Below are 13,720 nucleotides of genomic sequence, written 5' to 3' on the forward strand. Positions count from 1 at the left end.
AGATTTGTGCTTTTTACCGTACATGTTAAAGAATACAGGATCGAAGTGCGCATGCGCAACATGGGTTTTCCGCGTGTCGTCTGCAATGAATGGACCATAAAAGCACTGCTTACTCTACCATTTGTTTTTAGTTGATTATGCGTAACTGCTACGTTTGTCATCATAACGTCTAAACAATTGGAATAACACACATATTGCATATATAATTCACAAGAATAAAAAGTAAAAATACAAATACAAGTTTATTATTTAATAAACATTTTATTTTTGAATTTTGGCAGGGTAGGCAGTGCCTAGTTTGCCTACCCAGACCGCACGTCAGTGCTGAAACACTGAATTAGGTATCGCAAATGGGAATGAAGCCAGCACAAGAAGATTTACAGTCATTTAATTTATGTCTAATGTAGCTTACAAATGAGTAAGACACGTACCATTTTCAAGAATATATAGGAAACAAATGATATCACACAATCACCTTGTGCAATTTGTCATCTTTGGTACTGGAGCAAACTGTTCAGCAAAGGATAGTCATAATCTTTATTTACAACATAGTTGCAGAGATCTGTCTGAAGAGTTTGGCTCTGAACAGTGATTCAAATTCTGTGAAGACTGATGTTTGTTTACTTGGTGAAAATGAATGATAAATAAATTATGACTACTTGATCTTAAGGGATGACCCAGCCTTTCAAGATAATTTATAGAGCATTGAAATAAGTTATAACAAAAGCAACATTTGACTGTTTATTGTGGTGTTGGCATCAGCAATGACCTTTTGTTTCTTCCTTTTTTTTTTTTAGCACTTACATCAATACAGAAATCACAGAATACATAGATGTACAAATATAAAGCAGTCTCACTCCGAGGGAAAATGTGAGTTTTGACTCTTCCAGTTATGTAATCCATTTTAATGTAAAACGAAAAATCATCATGATTACCATCTTTATGTCTATGAGAGGAAATCTGAACATAACTTGTAAATGAGACCACCCTAATGGTTTGACATTTTCATAAAAGTTCATTTCAGAGGGAAGAAGCTGATTATTTGCAACTGGTCAGGGGTCTTAATACGCTCAATGGAATGAAGCAATCATTTTAATCCTTTGTAACAGGCTGACAACCTTCTGCAAGGTGGGCTGGAACAATATTATAATGGACAAAATATGTCCAGCTGAAAAAAAAAAAAAGAGTGAACAAAAGCAAATCCTCTAATTTCTTAGAAGTCAAAGGGATATTCTCCCTTGCTTTAGGGTTAAATCTACTGTTTTTACTGTATATTTCAATGAACAATGTACACCTAAATCTTTAAGTCCTAGTCAGAGTAGTTTATTATTAATATTATTACTTAAATTTCTTCCTGTACAATGAAATACAACTTCAACAAGACAACATCTGTTTAAAAATACAGAGGGTTTCCTTTCATTTTTTTCTTACCAAGATTGAAACACCCATCCCTCCCAACCCAAACCACCCCAACTAAAACTGGACCTTTCGATCAATATATACTTCTGTGTGTATGCATGTGTGTATACAAGTGTTTTGTTCTCTATGTCATTTACTCACAACACTGTAAACATACAGACTATTATACATGTGCTTGCACTGATTCATTAAATTTGGTTGACATCACTAGAACACCACAAAAAAAATAATGATTTTGGGTGAAAAGAGAACACAGTGGAGAATAAAGAGAGCCTTAGATGGTCAGTCCGGCTGAGAACACGCAAGTCTCTTCTTTTAATCATTGGCTGATGTTCCAGTCAGGGCTGACAAGTGTGAAAAAGTTGCCAGAGGGAGAGAGAGTGGGAGACGAAGAGCAGCAGCAATGCGGATATCCTTCATTTGAGTAGAAGACGTTCCAAGAACCATGTTGACTTTAAAGAGGGTGGACCAGGACCGACACAAGAGGGCAGTATCACACAAACCTGCCCCAGTAGGGAGGCTTAGGGTTTTTCAGACAAGCAATTACAGAGGATGACTGAGTCAACACAGTCCTCGTGAGTCCTATGCTTGTTTAAGTCCCCATTTAGAGCCAAGTTTTAATCAGGGAGCTCATACCTTTTATGAACATGAGGCTGGACAAAATATCACCCCCTCAGGAGGTGGGAAAACCAAAATACAATAGAGCAAATGTAAATTTGAGAGAAAAAACCAAACAGATTCTGGGATGTTTTGTTCACAAGTAGACACGCCTGAGGTCCCCTGGCGATGTGATGGTGTTGCATTGAGGGCAAAGTTTCTTGTTTCCCTGTTGGAAGAAAAATTGAGAAAGTGGGTGAGAAGATTGTCTTTAAAATTTAAACAGGCAATTTCTGTTGTAAAATGTGAATGCAATTGACTGCAGGTTACTTTGCTAGTCTAGGTATTCTGTCTAATATAATACTGCATGTATATGTACTTGGACAAAAAAAAAGTGTATGGCAGGGCTTGGTGTGCCAGGAGGCCCACCCAGTTCAACAGACATGCGTCCTTCCCACTACAACTCTGATGTTCAGCCAGAACCCATAAAGCCTGCGCATAAAAGCCAGAAGAACAGCAGGAAGGGTTAGAGGAGGAAGGTGAGCTGTGTGGTCTGCTGTCTATGCCACACACATGCTGCACAGGGAGTGACTTAATATCACAACAGGATCCAGTCTTAAATTCAGCAAACTCCATACTCAGCTTCATAAAATACCACATCAACAAAGGAACACTTGATGGAGACTGTACAGGTTAACTGCAGTATGTTCCAAGCCATGAGGGATATAAAATATTCATGTTTGTGAGTGCCATCTCTAGAAATAGACCCGATTGTGAAGTGATGTTTAGACGGAGACAGTAGCGTTACAGTGGGGAATTTCGCTACTATTAAAGATTATGTCCATGCACACAAAACTTTCACACAAAGGTGCCATTGACACCGATTACACACAGGGTGCATTTCTCTCTGTCCCTTATATCATAAAGCACCTATATGCACTGACAAGTTTAGGAAGGGTTAAAACATGTAGGAGAGAATGACTACCTTGCCCCAGACTAAAGAGTACACAGACATGAGCAAACAGAGTCTGGGAACAGTAAGAATATCAAGAGTGAGAACACTGCACTCTACGTTCACATCCGTCTGTAAAGAAGATTTGTGTCTCCATATGACCCTGTAGTTCATGTCTACAGTATAGAGCACCAAAAGCTGGTCCATAGATCATCAAAGCACTAAGTGAAAGAGATCCAGTAGAACTCTATTTGGCTTGTGTTGCACTTAAACTTGCAAAGGGGAATTAAATTAGTCCAACACCATGCCTCAATTTCAAATATTTCAAATTTCAATATAATTTCAAATAATTATGAACGCTTTAGGTTTGGCACAATGGTCTGACTATTAGAGTGGCTTATTTTGATGTGGCAAGAGTAAATAAGTAAGCGGTGTGGTGATCTATGAAGCAGGTTCAATATAGGCTCACACTGATGAAAAAAATAACTAGTAGTAAAACTATTGAGGCATGGTGTTGGACTAATCAAATATATGCACATATATGAGGCATGGTGTTGTCCTTCAAATTGATGCCACAGTGTAGCAACAACAATTCCTAATTCTATACCCCCCTTTCCTATGAAAACTCTCCTTAACCACATTACTTCAGACACAAAGAGGGCATGGAATTTGTTTCCTTTGTTCTGGAAAGCAGGAGTTTACCTACTTTTAATGAACACCGGCAGGTCATGGATAAACACGGGCTCCTCACAGCTGCAGCAAGCGGCTGCTGCGCTCCATTAGCTTCATAAAACAAGGCTATCGCTAACGCTAAACAAATTACACACATTTACTTTGATCAAGACGCAAGGAGCCCCGCTATGCTACTTTTATTGCTGTCTTCAGGCAACAATTTTAATGCCTGCATTAGTAACAAGCCACTGTGGCAGCACGAGCTCACACACACACACGCACGCACGCACGCACGCGTGCACGCACGCGCGCACACGCGCGCCTCTGATCCCCCCGCTCATCAGCTTGCTGTACACAGAAAGCATGTGATAAGCAGTGAGTAAAAGAGCTGATTTAATATATAGCAGGCTGAGGCTAGGAAACATTTCCTTAATTGCTTCCATGTGTGGTGACAGAATGTGCTAGTGGCTAATGTGGATGGGCTCCCTAAAGAAGACTGGCTAAAATAGCTTAGCAAGAAGATGAAGAGCCTGTGCGTGAAAATGTAAGGGGATTACAAATAGACAAGTGGAGGCAATCACGTCTGATGATAAGAGGTTAGCTCAACATGCAACGTTGTCTAAAGGGATTAGGAAATGAAGCGCTATGTGAGGAATCTCACAGGTTTGGTTGAAGAGAGATACAGGTGAACTCTGCAGCCAAATACCAAAGCATTACAAAATAAAGTACTCCATTATCTACATTATACACTGGACAAAGCCTTGAATGACTAAATCCAAATCCATAGTTTTGGACACTTTGCAATGAATAGGATTGAAATGTAATATGCACCTGAACTATCATCACTTCAGAGCTTTAATTCATTATTAGGGCTGCATGGTTAATCTGAATATCATTGAAATCACGATAGGACCTTGTGCGATTATTAAACTGCAAAAGGCTGTGATTTAATTACATAAATTAATAGTTTGCTCGCTTCAAAGTTTGTGTTTGATGTGTTGTCCTGTCTGTATTAAGTTAGTGCATTATTACAGTGTCTTCAGAGTGGTTCTGTTCTTCACAACTCCATCTCATGCTCAGAATGAAAGATGAACTACGAGTTTAGTTTCGTCTGCTTTGCTTACGTGCACTGAGCACATTATATTTTAAGTCGGGGGAGACCATTATGACAATCTTGAAAACAGGCCAAAAAGGAAAGAGGACTGAGAGACAGAAATAACAAAAATCTTGAGGATTTACTTTTTATTTCCTCACTTCTGCATCAGAACGCTGTCTGACTGACAGGCTGCATATGTGTGTGCTTCATGTGCACGTTCTCTGACGGCACTCATGATAATGCGTTTGCCTGCCTAATTGGTCAAAATACCTGTCTTGGCGAGGTATTAATGTAAACAGTCAGTAGGGATGCAATGAAATTTTGGCCGCCGAAAATTTTCGGCCGAAAATGGCACTTTCGGTTTTCGGCCGAAAAAGAAAAAAGGCCGAAAATATGAGCCGAAAATATATACCTCCTCACCTCGCCCCGCCCCTCAGTGCTTTGATTTCGATCTAGCCCTTATCACGGCTGTTAGACAATTCCACAATGGCGCTACCAAACAAAGGCCGATCATGTCAGCGGTGTGGAAATTCTTCAAAGTTTCTGATAAGGACATCACATTTGCGACCTGCAGTGTTTATTCAGCAGAAATGTCAAGATATATATATATACACACACACACACACACACACACAGAGCATGAGATTCTACAGGAAAGTGCCCCGATCCACAGCAGTGCCACAACTAGCGCAGCTACAACACAACTTGAGACGTATTTATCTGAACTACGCCAGAAGCGGCAATCCCCTTGACTACGGGCGCATAAACAAAGACCGCTTTACTTTGCTTGCGCGGAATGCACACAGGTATTTATCTGCCCAAGCACCAGCACAGAGAGTGAGAGACTGTTCAGTGCAGTCATGTTCTTGATGAGCTTTCTGACAGGAGAGACTGTCAGAAAATTTAGCAACTTTTGTTCTTGAAGAGAAACCTGTCACTTGTCGTTAAATAGAAAGCGGTCCAATATGATGTGTATAGCAATTACATTACACTTGTTCTTCACTTGAGGATACATCTGTCGTTTACAGTTGAGGTTGGATTTAGTTCAATTACTGCTGTTTTGCACAATCATTTTCACTTAAAGTTTACATACGTTTACGTAAACAGAATAGAGCACTGATCTATACATATAATTATATATTATAGTTATATATATATAGATCAGTGGAATAGAGGCCCTCTGACATTCTGTGTTCTGCCTTTTGTTTTAATTAAAATTACTGTTGTATATTTAAACTTTTTGAAAGACGTTAGCTAAGTTCATTACTTGACTCTTGTTTTGCATATAATAGTCTTCTAAAACTTTAAATTATTTGGATAATAATTAATAAAATCTGTAAAATTAGATTTTTACAGAACTGAAAGAAGAATAATATTTAATATAGTTGTAATATATTTTTTGTCCAATATTGGTGTGTTACTTTCATTAAAAGTGTGATTTATTTTATTGGTTTGTTGTTTTTCAATTCAGATTCATTATATTCATGAAATTAATGAAAAAGTATAAAATTAATACAATTATACACATTTTTTTTTTTTTTTTTAAATAGGTAAAAATTTTGGTTTCGGTTTTTGGCCAAGTGCATCCTGGATTTTCGGTTTCGGCCCAGAATTTTCATTTCGGTGCATCCCTAACAGTCAGTTATGTCAAGTCAATGTAAACAGAGGGACAAGTAAGCAGATTTATTTAAAAATGTAAGACTTCAAGTATAAATGTAACATAATAGACCTGCCACTGTCCAGTACAGGGGTCGGCAACCTATGGCATGCGTGCGTGGGGTAATCACTGGCAGGCCAGTAACGGCGAGAGAGGAGTAGTCCATTTTATTTATATAAATTCCGCACCTGCATTCCAATCTACATCTTGATGTAATCCTTCCTCATGATTATGCAGTGCGTTTTCATAAGCTGAATGGGAGACTAAACACTGGTAAACTGTGATGAGATTCGCGCTGCGCGTGCAAGCCATTCACACATCACAAGCTGGCATCGCTTCTCTTTTGGTTAATTGCGCAATTAAATGCGCCCGCTTTGTTTCGTTCAGGCTGAGCTGATGACAGCCTACATTCCGCTTTTCATTTGTTTCTTTTTGCTTTCAGAACACGTCATGTAATAAGGAAAAACACCACTATTAATCAGCAATCAAATAAGCAAATTTGTGACATTAACTGTAACACATTTTGTACAAAAGGACAGGTTTTCTTTCATTAAAGCACTTCCAAAAGATGCTTTGTGAAAATTCACATGCAGGATCATGAACGGGTTCTGCACAAATGTGGAGAGGGGTCCACTGAAAATACAAATGGCACTCCACATCAAAAAGGTTGCCGATCCCTGGTCGAGTATGTTGCTATAAAACTAATCAAACAATACAGGAAACAATGAAACAATACTTTAGTAGCTTTAAAAAGTATTAATGTATTATAATCATACTGAAAAAGACCAGTAATAGTTTCATGTCACATCTATTTTCATTCTGAACATTTATTTGAATACTTGATAATCCTTTCCCTGTCAAAGAATGAATGCATCTAGTGCATGCTAGATCATACTATAATAACATTGAGAAAGTGAATCTCATTCCGTACATGTGAGAAACCCTGTTTTAAGTGCTCCAGATTAACATTAATTTCATTTTGCATAATTCCAAATATGTTTGGCCGCTACATGTTAATATACATATACAAATAATACACCCCATGGTTCAGGGAGAAGACGTTAAAATGAGAAGCACGTGATAGAGCTGTTGTGAATTCAGCTACACACAGAAACTCTTATGTAGTTGACCACCAAAATAAAAGCTTGATGGTTTAGAATGCGTTGGATTAACTGGACCAAATAGCCATGACTAGTACATTACAAAAAAATAATAAATTAAGATAACATTATAATATTCCAATAACATAATTTTCAAGTTGACCGGGTTCCAAAAAAATATGATGATGAACAGTGGGCTGAGACAGTATCATCAAGTCAAAAACAGGCACACAGTGGAAAGGTACTATGTGAATATGAAGAAAACTCTTTTTTTCTCTTTGTTTCACTGTTTTATTGCTTTATTTGTGGCAGATATTAAATTAGTTTGAGTTGGGTTCTTTTTAAGAGGACTGAAGCGTGAACCCTCAAAGAGTTTATACAGTGAGGAAAATAAGTATTTGAACACCCTGCTATTTTGCAAGTTCTCCCACTTGGAAATCATGGAGGGGTCTGAAATTGTCATCGTAGGTGCATGTCCACTGTGAGAGACATAATCTAAAAAAAAAAATCCAGAAATCACAATGTATGATTTTTTAACTATTTATTTGTATGATACAGCTGCAAATAAGTATTTGAACACCTGTCTATCAGCTAGAATTCTGACCCTCAAAGACCTGTTAGTCTGCCTTTAAAATGTCCACCTCCACTCCATTTATTATCCTAAATTAGATGCACCTGTTTGAGGTCGTTAGCTGCATAAAGACACCTGTCCACCCCATACAATCAGTAAGAATCCAACTACTAACATGGCCAAGACCAAAGAGCTGTCCAAAGACACTAGAGACAAAATTGTACACCTCCACAAGGCTGGAAAGGGCTACGGGGAAATTGCCAAGCAGCTTGGTGAAAAAAGGTCCACTGTTGGAGCAATCATTAGAAAATGGAAGAAGCTAAACATGACTGTCAATCTCCCTCGGACTGGGGCTCCATGCAAGATCTCACCTCGTGGGGTCTCAATGATCCTAAGAAAGGTGAGAAATCAGCCCAGAACTACACGGGAGGAGCTGGTCAATGACCTGAAAAGAGCTGGGACCACCGTTTCCAAGATTACTGTTGGTAATACACTAAGACGTCATGGTTTGAAATCATGCATGGCACGGAAGGTTCCCCTGCTTAAACCAGCACATGTCAAGGCCCGTCTTAAGTTTGCCAATGACCATTTGGATGATCTAGAGGAGTCATGGGAGAAAGTCATGTGGTCAGATGAGACCAAAATAGAACTTTTTGGTCATAATTCCACTAACTGTGTTTGGAGGAAGAAGAATGATGATTACCATCCCAAAGAACACCACCCCTACTGTGAAGCATGGGGGTGGTAGCATCATGCTTTGGGGGTGTTTTTCTGCACATGGGACAGGGCGACTGCACTGTATTAAGGAGAGGATGACCGGGGCCATGTATTGCGAGATTTTGGAGAACAACCTCCTTCCCTCAGTTAGAGCATTGAAGATGGGTCGAGGCTGGGTCTTCCAACATGACAATGACCCGAAGCACACAGCCAGGATAACCAAGGAGTGGCTCTGTAAGAAGCATATCAAGGTTCTGGCGTGGCCTAGCCAGTCTCCAGACCTAAACCAATAGAGAATCTTTGGAGGGAGCTCAAACTCCGTGTTTCTCAGCGACAGCCCAGAAACCTGACTGATCTAGAGAAGATCTGTGTGGAGGAGTGGGCCAAAATCCCTCCTGCAGTGTGTGCAAACCTGGTGAAAAACTACAGGAAACATTTGACCTCTGTAATTGCAAACAAAGGCTACTGTACCAAATATTAACATTGATTTTCTCAGGTGTTCAAATACTTATTTGCAGCTGTATCATACAAATAAATAGTTAAAAAATCATACATTGTGATTTCTGGATTTTGTTTTTTAGATTATGTCTCTCACAGTGGACATGCACCTACGGTGACAATTTCAGACCCCTCCATGATTTCTAAGTGGGAGAACTTGCAAAATAGCAGAGTGTTCAAATACTTATTTTCCTCACTGTATATTGACAGTAGAACATGGGCAAAACATTATAACATTTTGGTCAAAAAGAATTGTGTACTAGTTTTTTGTTTATCACATCGCAGTTTAAATTTCATTTGCAATAATTGCAATTTTCAAAATAATTGCAATCTGATATTTTTGTCAAAATCCAGCAGCCCTACTCTTTATTCATGTAATTGAGAGCCCTACCTTAGAAACAAGCACTGTGGCAGTACCACGGTACAGTAATAGAATCTTATGGTAACAACATTGAACTTTGATACCATGGTACTAAATGATTACCATTATTCATATACCATGGTATGTACTGTACATACTTCAAAAACACATGTTAATACCTTTCTGGTATGTTTGTTAGTGTTGTATGTGGGCTGTATCCCACCACTTAGTGATACATTTACAGAATGATGAACATAATAAACCAGGGAACAGCCTGTGATGTGCAAGATATGCTAGAATGTGTGTGGTTCTTACCAGAGTCCTAAGCCAGCATTCTTCACAGTGAACATGCCAACACTGGATGGAGGTGAGAGGCATTGTATACGAGTCCTGAAAAAAAGAGAGAAACGAAAATATAAGATTAATTTAACCAGGTCAAATGCACAAAATGCATCAATCTAAATACCCATACACAACACAAGACCAGCACAACACCAGCACAGTACAGCAAGTGGGGCAGGCAGGTGGGCAGTGAGGGAGCTTAAGGGCAGTGAAGGGGTCAGGAGGGGTCAGGCCAGTGGGAGCACAGAGAGCCTTACCCTCCGGAGGGGCAGCAGCTTCTTAATCCTACTGCTGCCCGCTACGTAGCTTCTGTACAAACAGTACACACTGAGCTGCAGGGCCTCTGCGCTCCCGCGCCTCTCGGCCACCTGATTCTTGCTGACAGCCCCTGTTTGGGATGGCTTCCGCTGCAGGGATATTCAAGAGCGGCACTAAGAACAAGAATGTGGCCGCCACAGAAGGTACAGACACACACATCAGACCAATGGATGAAGCTATTGACACTGAGCTTGGATAAAGAACTGGATGGATGGAGTTTAGTTTCTGATGCATTTTGCATAAGTATTCAGTTTGGCTATCATGCTAGGCATGTGATGACTGCCAGACACAGATGTAAACACATTTACAGAACTTATTGTTGTCTGCAAGTAATTGTTGATAATTCATTTTTTGGAAGTGCCCTAGCATGCCTGCTACACCTCAAAAAAGCAGTGGGTGGCAGTAGACCACCACTAGGAAATGCTTAACCCCAAAGACTGTACAGTCCAAGAGAGCATTGAGGGTGGCAAAATGCCTTGAATCACTCCAATTAAATCATTAAAACATTTACAAGCATCTTTATTCAAGACAATAAGATTTGTTCTCTACGAGGCACAGACAGATCAATCAGCATCTCTTTGTGAGGTGCTACAGTAACGGCTTTGGTTTAATGAAACTTAAAAGTAAACGGGAAATTCAATAAATTCCAGAGAGAATGGCTAATCAATCTCTTGGCCCATTTAGAGGGGTCAGATCTGTAAGCACCTCCAGGACCTAAAGCTGAAAAGTTGAGGCATAGATATCCATGACTTCTGTATTACCACTAATTCTCAAGTGCAACAGAACCTCTTTGTAGGGGTACATTTTTCAGGCCATGCTTGATTGGTTTTAGCTGAAGGATGGAGACTATATCCAGCTGGGTTCATGATTGTGGGTGTTAGTTTATGTCACAGTAGCATCTTATTAATGATGGGTTACAAGCACACCAACACACAAAATATTGGCAAGCAAAGAGTTCTCACCATGCAGATGAGACACTTGTATCGGTCTCCTCTGAGGATCTGTTTCTCCAGTTCTCGGATTCGGGCTTTTAGGGCCTCCAGCGTGGTCGCTGTGGAGTCCTCCGTGATTCTGTAGGTAAGGAACCAAAAGCTGTGGTAAAATCAGAGCAGTACAAACAAGTTTGGACTACCCCACAATGTTGAAAACTTTGAAATGGAAATGCATTTTTAAAACTTGTGCAAAGTCACATGACTTTGCAATTAATTTCTACTTGCTAATGTGCAGCAAATATGTCCCACAGCTTCAGCTCTGTTAAACTGACTGCAAACTCCAAACAACAGCAAGGCAAAATCAAAACCAGACTACCTAACTGGAAACGGTGAATTCCACTGAGCTACAGAAGGACCATAATGTAAAAATGAACCAATACATTTCTGATTTATTGCATTACAATATCAATTGCAGATCTAGGGCATCCTTAGTCTTTGGAGGTCATGCTCTGACACGTTCCTACCTCACATCTTCACTAAACATCATCAGACAAATGCCTCTCAGCTGGTGAATGTATATTTAACACTGTCCACAGCATATCAACTCTCAATAACTAAATCAATATGGCAACCATTGATTGTGCAGCAAGGCGCTTGGATATATTATGTTTATGGTGATCTGCTCATTTTCCAGCCAGATGGAGAACTGATCTACAGTATTGATTTGACGTTGCACCAGCGTTCTCCTAGGCACAATCCCCGATTAGTGCCTGCCGTTAAACTGCCTTTTCCAATAGCTTCATTTATTATATGCCGGTGTGATTCTACAATGATTCCAAGTCCATGAACCCTTGGTATTTCTAGCTGATTTGATCCTAATGATCTGAGTGATCTGTTGGGTTTATATTCAGTGAGCATATCTGCAATATATTGAGGTCCTAGCCCATTGAGTGATTTATATACCAGTAATAATACTTTAAAATCAATCCTAAATGTAACTGGGAGCCTGTGTAAAGACCTGAGGACTGGTGAGATATGTTCATATTTTCTGGTTCTGCTCAGAATCCTGGCAGCAGCATTCTGTATGAGCTGCAACTGTCTTATCGTCTTTTTGGGAAGGCCAGTGAGGAGTCCATTACAAAGCGTACAGTGCACCCAAAATTGATAATTCTCTCATCATTTACTCACACCATCGTTTACTCACCAAGATATCCGAAGACATTTGCATCTCTTTAGATCACAGGTGTCAAGCTGAAGGCCCGTGGGCCAAAACCGCCCACCACCTTATTTCATGTAGCCCACGAGCTGATTTCTAAAATGTATGATGGAAGGTAAATGGAACGTCTCACTGACCAATCCATTAGCTCTTTCCTCTTGAATATTAATGAGCCTTCCACTGGAGTGCATTTTACTCTCTCCAAAAGCGAAACAAAACTGTAAAACACTAACTGTATTAATTATGGTATTTTGCCAGTAATAGTTTCTAAATGTATTTAGATTACTGTTCTCCCATAATTGTCATAATTATTAATGAATCAGTTTTCCTTCTGTGTAAAATCTGGTCTCTTATAATGCTGTATGATTGTAGGAAAATGTAACTGGGTTTGTTTGCTTTCATAAATTCTAAGAGCTAACTGTACATTTATAAGCAGGAGCCTGATGAAAGGCATCTATAATATTTTAATTTAGCCCTATACAGATTAGACATTTTCTCACAGATGTTACTGTAAATATAATAAATAACATATACTTCCCAACCTCAAATTTGATTCTTTATTGACAAATATGCACAAAATATGCAATATTATTGGATATTGGATGGTTGCTACCAAATCAGATTTTCAACCGGCCCTTTGAGGGCATATATAATGCTGAAGTGGTCCGGGATGAAATTGAGTTTGACAACTCTGCTTTAGATGGAGATATGATGTGAATATATACATACAATGCAAGTCAATGGAGTACAACACTTCAAGCTCCAAATAGGACAAAGGCAAAATAAATGTAATCCATATGATTTAAGTGGTTTAATCCATGTCTTCTGAAGTGATACAATTGGCTTTGGGTGCCGTTCATGCGGTTTACCCATGTAAATGCGCTGTAAACTCTCTCTGCACATGGGTTAAGCCTGAGGAACGTCAATCGACCTTCAAATCATGGTCACACCAAAAAGACTACAGATATAAAGATTTATAGTGAAAAAGGAGTTACATTTTGGTCTATTGTTCTCACCCGAAATATTTTGAGTTTTTTGGAGCTGGGAAGTATTTGACATCATTTAATTGGATGTATGGATATGTTCACATCATATCTCCAACAAAATATCTTTGTTTTCCACAGAAGTAAGTAATACTAGACCGCAAAAGCTGAATTAATGAGAATTGTAATTTTTAAGTAAAATATTCCTTAATATATACTCCACAATACTGGACAATCTGAAAGCAGTCTGTTTAGTCTAGCGTTCATTTTGGCCACGTTCACATATTCA

The 13,720-nt window shown here is 39.2% G+C and overlaps 1 protein-coding gene across 8 annotated transcripts in view; it reads right to left on the reverse strand.

The window, feature by feature from the left end:
* Positions 1-313: 313 nt before the first annotated feature.
* The window catches only part of LOC127645133 (E3 ubiquitin-protein ligase RNF220-like), a 173,321-nt gene continuing 159,914 nt past the window's right edge, over positions 314-13,720 (reverse strand). For 4 of the 8 annotated variants that reach the window (XM_052128651.1, XM_052128655.1, XM_052128652.1 and 1 more), the window contains 4 exons: positions 11,263-11,371; positions 10,240-10,389; positions 9,956-10,030; positions 314-2,245 (listed from right to left, as the gene is read on the reverse strand). In XM_052128651.1, the coding sequence (XP_051984611.1) occupies positions 2,174-2,245; positions 9,956-10,030; positions 10,240-10,389; positions 11,263-11,371 (406 nt within the window). In that variant the 3' untranslated portion in view covers positions 314-2,173. The remainder of the gene's footprint in view (positions 2,246-9,955; positions 10,031-10,239; positions 10,390-11,262; positions 11,372-13,720) is intronic. The other 4 variants (XM_052128657.1, XM_052128656.1, XM_052128653.1 and 1 more) reach the window with 2 other exon arrangements.

This window comes from Xyrauchen texanus, chromosome 6 (assembly GCF_025860055.1).
Source record: "Xyrauchen texanus isolate HMW12.3.18 chromosome 6, RBS_HiC_50CHRs, whole genome shotgun sequence".
NCBI lineage: Eukaryota > Metazoa > Chordata > Actinopteri > Cypriniformes > Catostomidae > Xyrauchen > Xyrauchen texanus.